The sequence below is a fragment of the Candida pseudojiufengensis genome (genome assembly GCF_024610245.1).
Source record: "Candida pseudojiufengensis strain CBS 10847 chromosome Unknown scaffold3, whole genome shotgun sequence".
Taxonomy (NCBI): Eukaryota; Fungi; Ascomycota; class Pichiomycetes; order Serinales; family Debaryomycetaceae; genus Lodderomyces; species Lodderomyces pseudojiufengensis.
This window is the reverse complement of record NW_026261523.1, coordinates 593,546-610,850: the sequence shown is the minus strand read 5'-3', so window position 1 is coordinate 610,850 and position 17,305 is coordinate 593,546. Positions and strand designations below refer to the sequence as shown.

General features: G+C 26.9%; 6 protein-coding genes across 6 annotated transcripts; 3 read left to right on the top strand and 3 right to left on the bottom strand. All coding sequences in view use genetic code 12, as the record gives it.

Moving 5' to 3' along the window:
* Nucleotides 1-215: 215 nt before the first annotated feature.
* On the top strand, nucleotides 216-650 carry KGF55_000707 (uncharacterized protein; the record flags this gene model as incomplete). Its single annotated transcript, XM_051761007.1, has 1 exon — nucleotides 216-650. The coding sequence occupies one exon, from the start codon at nucleotides 216-218 to the stop codon at nucleotides 648-650; it is 435 nt and encodes a 144-aa protein (XP_051616652.1).
* Nucleotides 651-939: 289 nt separating this feature from the next.
* Nucleotides 940-1,584, bottom strand: GSP1 (Ran GTPase; the record flags this gene model as incomplete). Its single annotated transcript, XM_051761005.1, has 1 exon — nucleotides 940-1,584. The coding sequence occupies one exon, from the start codon at nucleotides 1,582-1,584 to the stop codon at nucleotides 940-942; it is 645 nt and encodes a 214-aa protein (XP_051616651.1).
* A 3,934-nt stretch (nucleotides 1,585-5,518) lies between these two features.
* Nucleotides 5,519-8,911, top strand: KGF55_000705 (uncharacterized protein; the record flags this gene model as incomplete). The annotated part of the gene is made up of 1 exon (XM_051761004.1): nucleotides 5,519-8,911. The coding sequence occupies one exon, from the start codon at nucleotides 5,519-5,521 to the stop codon at nucleotides 8,909-8,911; it is 3,393 nt and encodes a 1,130-aa protein (XP_051616650.1).
* A 290-nt stretch (nucleotides 8,912-9,201) lies between these two features.
* On the bottom strand, nucleotides 9,202-10,947 carry AVT1 (Avt1p; the record flags this gene model as incomplete). Its single annotated transcript, XM_051761003.1, has 1 exon — nucleotides 9,202-10,947. One exon carries the CDS (start codon nucleotides 10,945-10,947, stop codon nucleotides 9,202-9,204), a length of 1,746 nt encoding a protein of 581 aa, XP_051616649.1.
* A 2,517-nt stretch (nucleotides 10,948-13,464) lies between these two features.
* Nucleotides 13,465-15,162, top strand: EFH1 (KilA-N domain-containing transcriptional regulator EFH1; the record flags this gene model as incomplete). The annotated part of the gene is made up of 1 exon (XM_051761002.1): nucleotides 13,465-15,162. The coding sequence occupies one exon, from the start codon at nucleotides 13,465-13,467 to the stop codon at nucleotides 15,160-15,162; it is 1,698 nt and encodes a 565-aa protein (XP_051616648.1).
* Nucleotides 15,163-15,435: 273 nt separating this feature from the next.
* On the bottom strand, nucleotides 15,436-17,022 carry KGF55_000702 (uncharacterized protein; the record flags this gene model as incomplete). Its single annotated transcript, XM_051761001.1, has 1 exon — nucleotides 15,436-17,022. The coding sequence occupies one exon, from the start codon at nucleotides 17,020-17,022 to the stop codon at nucleotides 15,436-15,438; it is 1,587 nt and encodes a 528-aa protein (XP_051616647.1).
* Nucleotides 17,023-17,305: the final 283 nt, after the last annotated feature.

Sequence of the window (17,305 nt, the reverse complement as noted above, 5' to 3'; positions counted from 1 at the left end):
TTTTTCACCATACAATTTCAGAATTTGCGATTCGCATATTTAGTAGTGTATATTATTTTCAAATAATTTGAGATATGCTACCAAATACACAGTACTAAATAATACATTTCCATTGGACAAGTAGTGAAAACTGGTAATTCACGTGATTCCATCTAGTGTTAACCATCATTAATACATAATATCATCCAGCCGGTTAATTTCAAGGACTCAACCATATGCCTAAATATTATTGTGATTATTGCAAGTCATATTTGACTCATGATACGAGAAGTGTTAGAAAATCTCATTTACAAGGTAAAAATCATATAAAATATTATTGTGATTATTATGAATTTAAAGCAAAAGAAACAGGAGAATGGAAACCACTGAATTTAATATATGAAATCACATTGGATAAATTGAATAAAGGAGTACCTGGTGGTCCAGATGATAAAAATTTAATTTTAAATCAAAATGATCAACGTAAAAGAAATGAAGATGCTATGATAATTGATATGCAATCAAAAAATAATAATGAGGATGATGATGAAGAAGTTAATTTACCTCCACCTCCTCATTTCACAGGTTTACCAAATCCACCTCCATCTGTATATAATAATACCAGAGAGTATCAGAAAGCCATGTTTTTACAAATGAGGCAACAACATTAATGTAGAGTTATATAGCGGGTCTATATAATGTTAAATGACTAATAATGATATCATGATGACAAGCAGGGCATATCAATTTGTAAGAGCGTTCTAAGGATTACTCTATGTCGATCTAATTAATGGATTTAACTCTTAAGCAAAAAGAATCAATGCAACAAAGAGGCTACAATACATAGGAAATTCAATATAATCAAATATGCTTTTGATATTATACTATATAGTTAATTATTATACTTAAAAAGTAATACATGTAATGATACTGCATTCAAAATCTTTTTCTCTAATATGTTTATAAATCAGCATCATCTTCATCTGGTAATGGTAAAGCAGTAGCTTGTTCCATTTCTTGTTGATATTTTTGCATCAAGTCAGAATCAACTTGAACTTCTGGTGGAGCTAAAGCTGGTGAAGCAACAAATTCTAATTGAGGATTACCAACTAATTTTCTAGCTAACCATAAAAATGGTTTTTCAAAATTATAATTTGATTTTGCTGAAATATCATAATATTGTAAATTTTTCTTTCTATGAAATGTAATAGTTTTTGCTTTAACTTTACGTTCTTTAACATCAACTTTATTACCACATAATACAATTGGAATATTTTCACAAACTCTTACTAAATCTCTATGCCAATTTGGTACATTTTTATAAGTAATTCTTGAAGTAACATCAAACATAATGATACCACATTGACCATTAATATAATAACCATCTCTTAAACCACCAAATTTTTCTTGACCAGCAGTATCCCATACATCGAATTTTAATTCACCAAAATTAGTATGGAAACCTAATGGATGAACTTCAACACCTAAAGTTGCAATATATTTTTTTTCGAATTCACCAGTTAAATGTCTTTTAACGAAGGTGGTTTTACCAGTACCACCATCACCGACTAAAACTAATTTGAAAGTAGGAACTTCTTGAGCCATTTTAATATGATTCTATCTATAAGATGTATTTGAAAAAAAAAATAGTATATGTATTAATGCTAACGAAGTTGTTACTATTAGTGAATATAATGATTTGTTATCCTAATACTTCGTTGATGATTAAATGATTGATTGATTAGTTAATTGATTAATCGATTGATGGATCAGTTGATTGATTGATTGATTGATTGATCTGATATGATTAATCTATGATTTTTGTAATACAAAGATGATGTTTAGTTAAAAGATTTCACCAAAAGAGAAAAGAGAAAAAAAAATTGTTGATCTCAAAAGTATGCGATAATTGGTAGCTTAATTCAGTAGATGAGCTTTTTTTAAAGTATTGATTTCTTTGTCGGATTTTGCATTTCGAATCTTATTTAGATCCGTCAATTTTTACTTTTGTTTCAGTACCAATAATACACGACAGTTTGGCTGCAAAAAATTTGATTCATGTATGAAGAATAGCAGTAGAGTTTAAAACACAAGAGAAACTCTTATGATCAAAGCGTTACATAAAATTGTATTAGAACAGCTTATTTGAGAGGAGCTGATTGACTGATTGGAAAGTTGCCCAATAATTGTCCATTATTTTGACTTTATCTCCATAAAAAACTACTTTCTTTAGTAAACGTAGATGTTGACACCGACTACAGATTTAAGGGCATTTAAACTAATTAAGCAGTCTTGACATACTGCACTCAACATTTTAGGACATAAAATTGTTGAACAATTATCACTCTACCACATTTGAAGTGTTAAGTGAACTTGATGTTAGTACCTTTAATAAAACTATCTCATCCGACTCTAAATACATTAGCTCCTGGCTTCGCAAAATATCCAGTTCGGAATGAACTTAATTTATCACAAAGTCTGTTATATCATTGCAAATTTCCTATAAGCAATAGAATCGACGATTGGTCATGTATTGAATCTTAAAGATGTCAAGTGACCACGAAAAAATTTGAAGTTAAACAACAAGCTAGACGTGATCAAGTATTTTGTCAATTTTAAAAGTTTCATGCACCATTGCAATTTATCAAGATAATTTATGGTAGTCAAAGACTTAAATAAAGTTAATCAAATTAATAAATTTTGATTTTCTATTTTTTTTTGCAGTCAAAAATTTTTTACAACCTTTTTTTAATCAATCTGCTTCAAAAACACGATCAAAAAGAGTTGATATAGATCAAGACTATAAAACACAATATGAAAAAAATATTTGGCCGATTTGGAAAAATCAATTGGACTATCAACTGGTGCAAGTAGCGGAAACGCGATGAAAGTAGGAATTATTTATCAACAATTTTTATTTTTGAATACAACCAAATCACTAAATCTATTTGAAAATCACGTCTTTCATTAATTACAATGTAACCATGAAATATCAATGCGGGAGTATATGCGTTGTTTGTGTTTGATAAAACCGGTTTCTTTATTCATTGAAAGAATTTGGTGAATGAAAAATTTCATATTCAATCAAAGCGGATTCTTACATCAATTTATACATTCAGCAAAGTAATTTAAAAATTTATCATTGAAAACATCTGGGGTATGAAAGATTATAACAATCACCATTACACGAGATACATTCAATCTTTTATAAAGAGATCACAATATTAAAATCCCTTGAGGTTTAGATTTTTAAGATTATTTTAGATATTTTATAACCATAAACTATGACACTAAATCAAAAATATAAATTGTTAACACAAGCTAATTGAAAGTTTACTCGAGTATCACAAGATTATTGATAGAAGATATAGACAAAACCCTTTTCACTTTTTAAAAATCTAAAACTTAATTTGGAAGAAAAAGTTTATGAAAACGCCTTTTTAATTGGAGTTTTCAAAAGTTTAATTTTAACACGAAATCTCGGTGTTGGTAACAAAGTCTTTGAAAGAATACGATATTAATTATGGGAAAAAATGTTGCAAGCAGTTTTCTAAGTTTTTTGATAAAAACTAAAAAGAAAATAACCATAGGGTATTCAAGCTGATAATCAAATGGATGATGATTTCTAAATAATCCAATTTTATTGTATTTTTTGGAAATTCATATATCAAGATATCAGATTTTGTATAAGAGATATAATTTAATTGTTAATTTACGAAAATATTGCAAATTAGATTTGAGGGAAAGAGAGAACAAAATGGGATAAAATTAATATTTATTTAAGAAATCATACGTTGTTATTTCCTTCTTTTTCATATATTTTATGTACAATAGATTCATGTTGTGGTATATGCAAAATCAAAAAATTGTACTATTAATAAATTAATTAACATATAATCAAACAAAAAATTTTTTTAGAATAATTCATTTGCCCCTTATTAGTAGTGATTTATGTATTTTTTCAAGTTTATTCGTCAAGGTTTAAAACGATTCAATTAAGACGATCAAATTTTCCAATATTACTTAATTAATTAACTTATTCATACGTTTCATACATTTAAATTTTAGATTTTCACCTAAAATTAAAAATAAAAAAAAGGATTTACGTGAAAGAATAAAAAAAGTTTTAATTTAATTTTTAACATAATAAATAATAATAATAACTGCTAAAAATAATTTTTAATAACAAGTATTAATCAAAAGGTAAATAAATAACATTAATCAATTCGTCAAAATTTGGTGAACCAACGAACAAAATTTCAGGAGTCAACACTTCGCAACTGGTCGATTAGCGCGCATTCTACATTATTGCTTAAGCTAATCATCACTACTTAAAACCAGAGATTCAAAACTCAAGTATTATTCAACAATAAAAACGCCAATTATAAAGATCAAAATATTTACTGAAAAAAAAAAAAACTTTTGGCGATAATCTGATTTTCGTACTCAATTTTATTTTCTTTTTTTCCATTTTTTCATAGGACTTTAAGTTTCTTCAAATCTTTTTAGATACAAAACAAGCTTTCTTTATATTAGTCAATTCCAATTTCAGTTCATATTCAAATATCATTTGTATATTTATATTCAGTGAATACTAGAAGTAAGTGGATTGGAAATTTCAAAAATATCGAACAGTAATTGGAATATTCAAAGTAAAAAATAAATTTCCTTAAATTGATAATACCTTTGTTATAACAAAATAACAAAAGCAATCAAGTACTTGATATCCTATTTCTATCACTAGTCTATTGTTTTAATTATAAAAGTAAGTAAGGTAACATTTTATTATTGTGATATTGAAAAAAAAAACTAAACTGAAACAAAAATTTAAATTTCCTTCCTCGAAAAATAAAAAAAATTAAAATTGAGTCAAATTACACTACTCACTAATAAATTTTAACACTCGCACACACACACACACACACACACATTCACTTACTTAAAATATATATATTAATTTTAACACTAACATACACCAAAATAAATTTCAATTTATTTACACCAAAAAGTCATATAATTAACTACTACTACTTCATTAATTACTTTCAAAATATTTATTATCATAGTTTGTTATTTTGTTATATTTTTTATTTTTTTTATCATTTACAATAATATTTTTTTGAATTATTATTAGAAATTTATATTCAACTTTTTTATTAATATCATTCATTTACAAAATATTTGTTATCAACCTTTATTTTACCAATTCATACCATCAACCATAACAACTTCTACCCACTGCTATCTGGAATCACTTTCGTTTAAGGAATTCTCAACTTCATTTCTGAATTTACTATCACTATCGTTTATTATTGGGATAAAGTTACACATTAGTATAAAGTAGTTGTTGAAAAAAAAAAACAGGTATCATACACCACTTCAAGTTAGATACAATTCAATCGTTAGTTTTACAAACTCTCACTATTTGGTTTTATAAGAAGTCCAAACAATTATCATTCAAAAATAGCACCCACCTTAGTTGAAGTAAGAAAGAATAAGGGTATTCTAAGGGGAACAAAATTTAATATAAAAGAATAGAATGTATCAACAAATATATTATGGAAATCATACAAGATCGATAGAAAATTTACCTCCACCTTTACAAATTCAACCTTTTACTATAAATAATCATCAACACAATCAACAACAAAATTATCTTTCTCAACAACGTCATGGTCCATTAACTCCATTAGATCAAACAAATCTTATAATGGGATCATATTTCACACCTACTCCAACTACACAGTTTTTTACTATGAATAATTCTCATCAAATTCAACAACAACAACATCAGCAGCAGAATCAACATCAATATCTGCAATCTTCCTCACCGAGAATGGGTAGATCTAGAAAATCGTCAAATAATAGTTATCAATTTGCTCCAGAAAGAAGATCTTCAAGATTAGCTTCAAATACTTCATTATTATCGAATGAATCAAACGGTTCAATAAATGGTGGAGGGGTTAATAATACAATTGATCAAATTACAGCTTCTAGAACTATAATTTTAAAAAATTTATCTAATAATATTTCATTAAATGAATTATTAAATCATATAGAATTTGGACCTATTGAATTAATTAAACTTGTACCTAATAAAAATGAAAATAATAATAATGAAAATTGTTATATATCATTTGTTAATTCTAAAGTTTCATTACTGTTTTTAGCAAAATTTAATGGAGAAGATTCAGAAGAATTAAATAAATTAAGAAAAGCCTTGAATTCAGAAGATTTAGAAATCACAATGAATGAATATATCGATAATAATAAATTTAATAATTATTCCACTAAAGATGACAATATCAAATTAAAAGTTTTAAATTATATCTTAGAGTATCAAGCCACTAGATGTTTGAAAGTTGAATTTAGATTTAAAGATTTATTACCTGATGATATTACAACTGATGACAGATTTAACCAAATTCAACAATTTTTAGTTGCACAATGTGAAAAATTTGGTGATATTGAAGAATTTAAACTTGAATTTAATAATGAGGTACAAAATAAGGAAACTATAGGTGAATTGATTGAGAAAGATGAAAAAGAATTGGTTGAATCAGATTCAATAAAAAATGGAGAATTACAAATCGAAGAAGAAGAAGAAGAAGAAAAAATAAACTACATCAAAGGAGAAATATTTGTTCATTTTACATCAATTGAATCATCAATACGAGCCTATGAAAATTATTCAAGACGTATTCAAAATGATTTGGAAAAATTGATTAATAAAAAGGATTCAACCAGAAAAAATTCAATTATTCCAAAAGAAATCAATGATGTAAATTCAAAATTTGATATTACTTATCGAAATATTAAATTTGGGAAAGATAGATGTGATAGAACCGTACTAGATTTTTCTAAAATTGATCAAAGTTCATTAAAATTATCAAACTCAACTTCTTCGAAAGATTCAAATGATTTGTTAAATAATAATGATGGTAATGACGTTGATGGTTATGAATTTGATTCTGAAAATTCTACTATAAGTGATGAAGGTTATTCAATGTTATCTTCAAGTTCAAGATTTAGTCAAATACATCCAATTGTACCACAATTAATACCAATGCCTTACATGAATTATAACGTTGAACAGTCATCAAATAATGGTAATAGATCAATTTATTTGGGTAATTTACATCCTAATACAACTATCGAAGAAATTGCTAATAATGTAAGAGCTGGAGGTTTAGTTGAATCCATATGTTATTATCCTGAAAAGAAAATGTGTTTTATTACATTTATTGATCCAGCTGTCGCTTATAAATTTTATACAAATCATCAAGTATTACATCAATTAGTTGTACATGGATATGATGTAACCGTTGGTTGGGCTAAACAACATAGTGGCCCTTTAAGTAGAGATATTGCATTAGCAGTCACTGCAGGGGCATCAAGAAATGTTTATCTTGGTGTTAAAACTAATAGGGATAATGATTCACCAAAACCAATAATTCCAAATGAAGATGAATTAAGAAATGATTTCTCAAAAATTGGAGAATTAGAACAAATAAATTTTTATCATAATAAAGATTGTGCATTTTTAAATTTTTTAAATATAGCAGAAGCTATTAAAGTAGTTGATTCATTTAATTGTGAAGAAAAAGATTCTTTATTCAGATTAAATAAATTATTTAATAATGATATGGAAAAAGCTACAACATTTTATAATAAATATAAAATTTTTAAAATTAGTTTTGCAAAAGATCGTTGTGGAAATCCTCCAAAATTTTCTTTTAGAAAAAAATTAAGTGGTAGTCAAGGTTCAACTTATCAACAATATCAAGATCAATTACATGCAAGTGTTAGAAAACATGGTAGAAATAGAAACAAATATGACAACAATAACAATAAAAGTCAACCAGAAGATGCAAAAGAAATTACTCGTGCGGATGATAATGAGGCTCTTATAAATGATGAAGCTGCCATGGTTTTCGGAATAATCAAAGATATGGAAAAAAGTAGTATCAAATCGAATGAATTGAATGGGGAAAAAAATGATGAAACCACAGAATTAACAAAATCTGAAAATAAATCAAATTTGAATCAAGAATCAATTATCAATGGAGTTGTAAAAGAAGAAGAAAATGAAGATGATGAAGAAGAAGATGAAAGTGATGATGACGAAGATGTTTCAATCATTATTGGATCTGATGAAACTACTTCAACTAATAATACTACTGCAACTGGTAAACAAAATGGTCACATTAATCCATCAAATCAAAAAAGTAAACAACAAAGACCACATATTAGACATCAAAAAATTTATCATAATCAAGATACTTCATTTTCTCAAAGAAAATTTTCAAGAAATTCATCAAATATTTCCATAAATAGTTCTTCAAGATATAATGATTCATTTACTCATCATCATAATCATAATCACAATCATCATCCACAATCTTCTATCCCACCATCGCCATATATGCAACCACAACCAGTCTATTTCTTACCACAATTGAGTCGTACAAGTTCAACTAGTAGTTTTAGATCAAATCAAATATATCAACCTTCACCAAATCCAAATCTTCATGGTCAGCCAGTGTTTGTAAGTCAACCATCTTCAATAGCAATACCAATACAACAATCAGTTCAACATCCACAACAACAACAATTTTTCTCACCAAACCCACAACATCAACATCATCATCACAATAATAATAATAATAATGATGGATCACACCAAGTCCGATATGTACCTGTTGTTCAACAATCTCCTCAAATTATACCAATGCCATTACAATCACCTCAATACGTTGGTAAAAGTCCATATACTACTTCCGGATCTCAAGTAATGGCTCAATATTTAGCTAATACTCAACAACAAGAACGAATGTATGGAACTGAAAATAATTATGATTTATATACTAGTGATCATCACAATGATTATGGTAATGATAGAAGAGGTAGTCGTAATAGAAAATCGTCTTAATAAATTGGTTAATAGTCCACAACTTAAAGGTTTGATTTATTGGTGATGAATTTTGTACATAATGATTTTTTTTTTTTGTCAAATGTTTTTGCAATGGGTTTTCATGGGGAAAATGATTTATGAAAGGGTTTAATGCGGTTTTGGAATCAATTGGTTTTTGAAAAATTTAGAGAATAAAAAAAAAAAGTTAATAAGAGTATATACTTACTTAAAAAATGAAATAAATTAATGATTAAAATGAATTAAGTGTAATATTACAATTGTCTAAATTTATATATCTATTTCAACTCTCAAAATCTAACCGTAATTGAAGCATAAGTTCCTAGTATACTTAATATTATAGATACAATTATACCAAAATATATTAAAATTTTTTCAAATTTATCAATTTGTGAATAATTTAATTTTAAATAAAATAATAATGGTAATGTTAAACAAACTGTATAACATATTGCACTTCCTAAAAATGAAATTAATTTACCAAAAGATTTAAATAAAATTGAAATTAATAATAAAAGTATACAAAATAAAATTCTCATTATTATTCTTATTAATTTTTTATTTTTTGATTTAAAAATGTTTTGCTTTTGATGATGATGATGATGATGATGATGAATTGATATTCCCAATAAATTTTCATAAGTTGTAATAATAGGTCTTGTAACTAATGGTAATTTTGATATTGGTAATATACCTAATAATAAATATAAAATTTGATTAATCCAATTTGGCATATTTGAATTTGACATTATATTTTTTATAATTGAATCATCAACTAAATTTCCATACATTAAATATCCAATAATTCCAATTGTAAAATCTAAAATAAAAGTTATAAAAAATGATATATTACTTGTTTTATTATATTTTTTTGGATTTTTCATATCACGATATAATTCAGGAAATACTGGATGACCACCCCATGGAGCCATAAATATACCTAAACTAAAACAAAAATTTTTAAAATTAGTTGGATAAATTGAAGTTTCTGCAAAATTAATTAATGAACCAGGAAATTCATTTATAATAAATCCACTTATTATAATTATTGATATTATACCAATTGTACTAAATATTCCAAAAAGACTTAATCTTGATAATATATGTAATGGTAAAAAACTTGTTATAAAAATAATTAAAATACAAATTAATTTTAAAAATTTTAAATTTTCCCAAATTATAAAAAAACAATCACTAAATAATATAATTAAACTTAATGAAGCTCCAAATAAATCAATTATGAAAAAAAAAGTAATTAAAATTGAAAAAAATTTACCACCAAATTTAAAAGATATATCTCCATAAGTCATTAAATTTGGATGTAATTTTAAAATTTTACCTAAATATTTTGATGTTATATTTGTTACTAATGCTGAACTAATTAATAAAAATATACCAATAACCCAACCACTTAATTTAAAACCAAATGGTAATGAAAACATTCCAATACCAACTAATGTATTAATTGAATTAAAAATAGTTTGAAGTGATGTTGAATTTCCAATTTTTAATATAAATGATTTTGTAATTGATGATGATGAAATACTATTTTTTGAAATAGTTGGAATTAATGGAGTAAACTCATCATCATGATTTTCTTCTTCTTCTTCTTCTTCTTCTTCATTATTTGATTTATTTGAATCGTTACTATCTCTTAATGACTGATCAGGAAATTGAAAATGCCGTATTCTATTTTCACCTTGTGGTAATTGATTTTCTTCATCTCCTATATATGATTCTTCATCACATGGAGAAATTGGTCTATCAGAAGGTAATAAACTAGATGATTCAAAATTCATAAATTGTCCTTGATTATTATAATGATTATTTTCGTTGTTATGATCATCATCATATCCCTCCATAAACGACGTCCCACTATATTTTTGAGCTCGATCATATGATGATGCAAAATTATTTAAACTATTTGAACCTCCAAAGTCTAAAAATGATCTTCGTCGTGGTTTTCTATCATTTGAAATTGATTTTGAACGAGTTGATGGGATTAATGGTTGTGATGCTGAAGATGTTGTAGACATTATGATATTTCAAAATTTTTTACGAGACGGAGCTTTGACGGATATGAAGCGATTGTTTCAAGGATGATCTATAATGGTTTAGTGAAATGAACTCTATGAATACTGGTCACTATATTTGATCTATCTCTGATATATAAAATGAATGTAGATAGTTCTTCAGGATGCAAAATGAATGTAGATTAGATGATTCTTCAAGTATTAAGCAAACATGAGTTTTGCCTGAATGAAAGGAAGAATGAAAATTTAAACCAATATAAGGCTCTGTAGTTATTAAAAGCTCTGAAGTTTGAATTATGGAATGGTTAATGGTTCAGATTTTAATTTTTTCTTTTTTTTTTTTTATGTTACAAAGTTAAGTAGATCTAAGGCGGCTTTTTCTGTTGATATTGAAATGAACATAGAAAGTGTTGAATGATTGAAAACAAACATGACTTTCAGCAGTTCAAGAATCAATGGGTCCATAAACAAAATAAGCAGTATAATAGACAAAGACGTGTAGAACATAATTTTGTTTGTCACAATATATGCTTAGGATCATACAATTTTCGTCTACATTTTCTAACCAATTGGTAGTCCAAAAACTTAAATTTACTACTCCAGTATTTTAGGTTTACATTATTAATGAATTGAAAGATCATCAAGCTCAGATCTATGGACCATACAACTTCACCATGCAATTAAATGAACAATCAAGTAGATGCATAGATTTATCATTTAAATACTGCAAGATATAAAACAGAGATTCAAATCTAACATGAAGATGTCAAATATGATCAAGCAGAATCCAGTCAGATTTAGAATGGTCTTCGTAACACTCAGATTTTATTCATTTTTGCTTTTTTGTTATGTGAGTTTGCAATTGTACCATCAAACATTATTTAGCCTCAAATACATCAAAGTTATACCAAGACTGATTATTTATAAAAGTAACTATATGTGGGTTCATTTGACATAAGGAACTCGTAAAAGTTTGACATTTCTTGTTACTTCCTTCACAGGGCTTAAAGATGCATTCATATTGAATATAGGGTTAAAGTAAATCATTGTTACTATTTAGAAGTTCCCTGCTATTTAGGAGTTCGAATGTGAGAATCTAGCCTTAAAAATTGGTTCATCAGCCATTAAGACCTTCTTGTCTGGAACACTTGTTTGCTAAAATCACGGCCATACAAAGCGGGTAATGATATTCTCACATTATGCCGTGTATGCCTTTAGTAAGCTATAAGTGAAGAATTATTCTTTAAATGATAAACAAATATTGATGTAAGTTGATGCAAATTTATGCTACTTTATGTGAGACAATTATTTGATCTTAGATTTTAGTTCAACAGCTTGATAATATTACCAACGGAAATTAAAGACTCAGTCAATTTGATAGGGTAGTATTAGCTCATTCCAGAATCCTGAAACTCCTTACTTTTGATCTGATTATCCTTAAATTTTGAAAAACTCAGTGAAAGAAGCTAATTTTCAATGACAAATGATTTAAATTTGATAGTTTCTTTTGCACTGATGTCAAACTTTACATAATCTCACTGATTGAGATAGAAAATTGAAATGATCCCCTAACAGATTTATTCGGTTACCTTCTTTCATTATCAACAAGTCACGGCAATTAGTATTGAAATATTTTGAATTTTGAAAGACTAGAAACAATTTTATCGGAAAATGCGTTGGAACAGCGATTACTTTGCAAATTTTGTTGACAGTTTTGATAAAATAATTTTTTACCAAGAGATATTTAATGGGAAAATAATTTATCAATCACAATCGGGGTCTGTTTAATGAAGGGATTTACCCATGGAACTTTTATGAGAATGTTTTAGACTAAGTTTATTGTCAAAAGAAATACTTCAGTGATTTTAATTCTAGTTTCATACTGGTCGTATGACCTTGAAAAATGGATCAAAATGTTTCTTTTTTACTAAATCAATTTTATTTTTGATAAAGTAAATTAATAATTTAGATGAATTTTACTAATTAAAATAAATTATTATATTTTATAAAAATCAATCTCAGTTAGTATTATTATTTCCTTACTTTTCTGAAAAAGAAATGCGATGATTTTGTGGTAGTTTTGCAATTTCAATTTAAAGATTGATTATTATTAAGCATAGATTGTCAATATTTATTTGATTATATAAAAACAAAATTCAAGATTTGATTAAATCTCAAAGTACAATATCAAAACCTCAACATTTGTTTCAGTTCCTCATTCCAAATCAATATTAAGTCGTATTATTGATACAAATTTAAGAAATATCATTAACTCCAAGTTTTGCAAATTCAATATCGAGAGTTGGAAGTCGTGATTAATTCAACACTATTAGCTTCAGCCTAGACTTTCCTTATATTCAGTATTATTCAAATCATCAAAATTTTTACAAATTAGAGATTCCTCACTCAAATCTGTCATAATCCACATAAACAATACCCTAGTTAGCCGCTTAACAATTTTTTTAAAACAAAAAACATTGCCTAAATTTTTTTGTAACAGAGTTAACTTTTATATAATAAATGAATAAAGTTATGACCACACCTTCAAATGCCAGTTTTTATGGTCAAGATCTTGTAGGAGTAACGAGTTCCGATCATATGGGTGTAGCATCCAAGGAACAATTACAAACACAGGAGAAACAAGATAACTTGGAGCAGCCTCAACCAACATTAAATCAACACTTTCAACAACCACTTCAAACCCCATCAATACAAAAACCACAATCAAATAAACAATTGCAAAGTTCTGGTTTTGAAGGATTAAATATTTTCCCCACCGTTCAAAATTCAAATAAAAATCAAAAAAATTACTCGATGGAATACCCCAATTATTATGGTTTGCAACCTGGTTATCCAGTAGTCAGCAACAACGAATTTTCCAACAATGCTTCTTCTATTGGTACTAGCAATGGATTAAATGATTATCAAAATTACAACATCAGTCCCACACTTCAAGGCAACTCAAATTTGACTTCCGACATGCAATCGTTTCGAGCAAAACAAACTCAGCATCAGCAACAATCTTTACAACAACCTTCTCATCAAACTCAATCTTATCCTCAAACATATTCCCAACAGAATGCATATTATTCACATCAACAACAACCACAAGCTCAAGAAATGTACAATTATGGTAAAACTCAACCTCAGCAATCTATTTATCTGGCTTCTAAAACGGCAAATCAAAATTACCTACCTCAAAAGAGTCAGGAATATTCTCAGAATGAAAAATCAGACGGTAGTAATGATCAACTTCAGCCACAAGATTCTCTGAATCAGGTACAGCAGCAGCAAGTTATGTTGACACAAGCATTTGGAAATCCAAACCCGATGTTGTATCCTCAATCGACTACATCTCAATATCTGTCTTACTCAACTCCAACAATGCCTTCATCATATCAAGCTTATTCAGCTCAAAGACAACATCTACAACCTCAACAACAGTCATTACATAAAGCTCAATCCTCATTACGAAATTCGCTGGTGACATCAACCATGACGAACAAGTCAAGGCATTCTTCTACATTTTCAAATAAAGATCCTCATTCATCTAGAGCAACATCAATTAGTAGTACGATTCCTCAAAATGAATTTCCAGAGAATATAGTGAGACCAAAAGTTGCAACAACTAGATGGGATGATGAAAATACAAATTGTTATCAAGTACGTGCAAAAAATATATTAGTTTCTCGAAGGGAAGATAATAATTATATTAATTGTACAAAATTATTAAACGTTGTTGGTATGACTAGAGGTAAAAGAGATGGGATTTTAAAAACAGAAAAAGTTAAAAATGTTGTAAAAGTTGGATCAATGAATTTGAAAGGTGTTTGGATTCCATTTGATAGAGCTTATGAAATTGCGAGAAATGAAGGTGTTGACGATATTTTAACTCCATTGTTTGTTCGAAATATTAAAGAATATTTTTTAGCTGAAGGTCATAAATTGAAAAGTGAAGATGATTTAGAAGCTGAAAGAGTTTCAAAATATAGAAATGAAGAAGGAAATTTTAATGTTTTACTTGAAGCATCAAATACAAATTATGCTAAAAATGATATTGAAGAAGAAGAAGATTGTTCAAATCCTGAATATCCTACTTCAATGAATAATCGTGAGGATTATTTTGAAAGATCATTACAATCCTCAAGTCTTAAAGATGACGAGATTAACGATACGTCACTGCAAAGTACACCTTTCAGTGTTCCAAAAACTTTATAGTTTAATTCATTTGATACTTATTTTGGTCTTATAATGTTGTGTATAAGTTAATTAAATAGCATACATTTTATTGTAACCCTTATTGATTGATTAGTGATACTTAAATATGGACGAAATGAGTATATGTTAAAACCTTGCGCGAAACTTCTAAAGAAAAAGAATTAGCCCCACAAGATTATGAGCCCAAAGTTACAAAATTAGAGTTTGTTTCAGATTATCTACAATGCATGAAAATATTATTATGTGCAGTACACATGTTTCAAATTTTTATCATTAATCTACTTCATAAAAAGTTCTTCTTAATTTTTGTTGTTCTTCAATAGTTTCAAATAATCCCTTAAAAGTTCCCTTTCCAAATCCATTATGATGATGTCTTTGAATAATTTCTATAAATAAAGTTGGTCTATCATGTAATGGTTTTGAAAAAATTTGTAAAATATAATTACATTTTTTGGATTTTTTATTTATTGTATTTGGATCAAAATCAATTAAAATATTTAATTTTTTTATTTCTTCGTAATCTTCATACAACTTGATTTCATGTTCATCTAATCTTTTCTTTAAATTTATATAATAATTTTCGCTTGCATGATTAAATTCAATACCTCTTTCAATCATTGATTTTACTGTTCTTATTATATTATTTGTACGTAGTGCAATATGTTGTATACCTGGTCCACCATAAAAATCATTAAACTCTTCAATTTGACCTCTATATTTAGATTTAACTGGTTCATTTATTGGGATTTTAATTTGACCATTACTAGAACTCATTACAATTGATCTTAAAGCAGTGAAACCTGTACTTACATCCATTTCATCAACTGACCAATATTTGTGGAAGCCAAACATATCCGCATAAATTTTGGCTTGATCAATCATTTGGTTCCATGAATAATTTTCAACACAATGATCAATTGATGTTAATTGAATTTTAGGTAACTTGTTCAATTGGTTATCATATTCAAACATATTATTCAAGGGATCAGAATAACCTGGTTTAAAAGGTCCTGAATAATTTATATTTTCAATCAAAGTATGTTGAATGTCTGAATTTGGTACAGTTATTGTCGCAGTCTTTATTGAACCATTATGATCACTTATTATTTTCAATGGTCTTATTATACCAGCACCTGATTGAATAGATTTGTAGAAAATTTTCTCCACATTATTAACATTTAATGCCATATCCATTACTCCCTCGGCGTGATTTTTTAGAAAATTTTGAATCAATATACATTCCATTATATCATTATATATTATTTCTGAATTATTTAAAACATTCAATATGTAAGATTTCAATTCATTTGTTGTATATTTATAATTTTCATTTTTTAGAATAGTTTCATATATACATCGACTAAATTTTAAACAGTTTATAGGATTCGAACTTAAATTATCAGTTTTGTTATTAATAAAATCCCACAACAAATCTTCAGCTGTGATTTTAAATTCTTCTAAATATGTTTTGAATTTATTATCAAAATTTTCAAATTCTTTTAAATCTTTCAATGAATAAGGAAAATTTAATAAATTTTGATCTTCTTTAATTGTTTCTAATGTATTGACAATTTCCAAAAATATATTACCATTAGATATAACATGTGACGCAACTAATCTTGATCCATTCTCTAAGCCCTTATAAGCGATTTCTTTAAATCCCATTGACAACTGAAAATATTTTGACATTTGTCTAGCATTAGAACTACATATTTTTAAAGAATGGAAATTTATAAATCCATCAAATGGATACTTTGTTATAGGAAATTTATCAGATATTAATTCATCATTTGAAAATTGGAAAAGTGGATCTGTTTCATCCGAAGGGAAATAAGGTAATTGAGATAGAAGGTTATTCATTTCTATATTTGATGAAGTAGATGATGTTTCACATGTGTCTTTAGTGTGTTGCAAATCATTTGAAAATAGCGAGTCAACTACGTAACTCATGTAGCAAAAAAAATGAAATTATACCTTTATGATTTCAGTTTTTGGTTCTTCTTAGCAAAAAGACGTAGTTGAGTTTGATTGCAATAGCCTGTAATTACAAAAAAGTTGAAAAAAATAATGTTAAGCTTGATATTATTTGGTGCGAAAATAATTTTAATTTTGCAGCCAAATTTCAAACATTTTTAAATTAAAG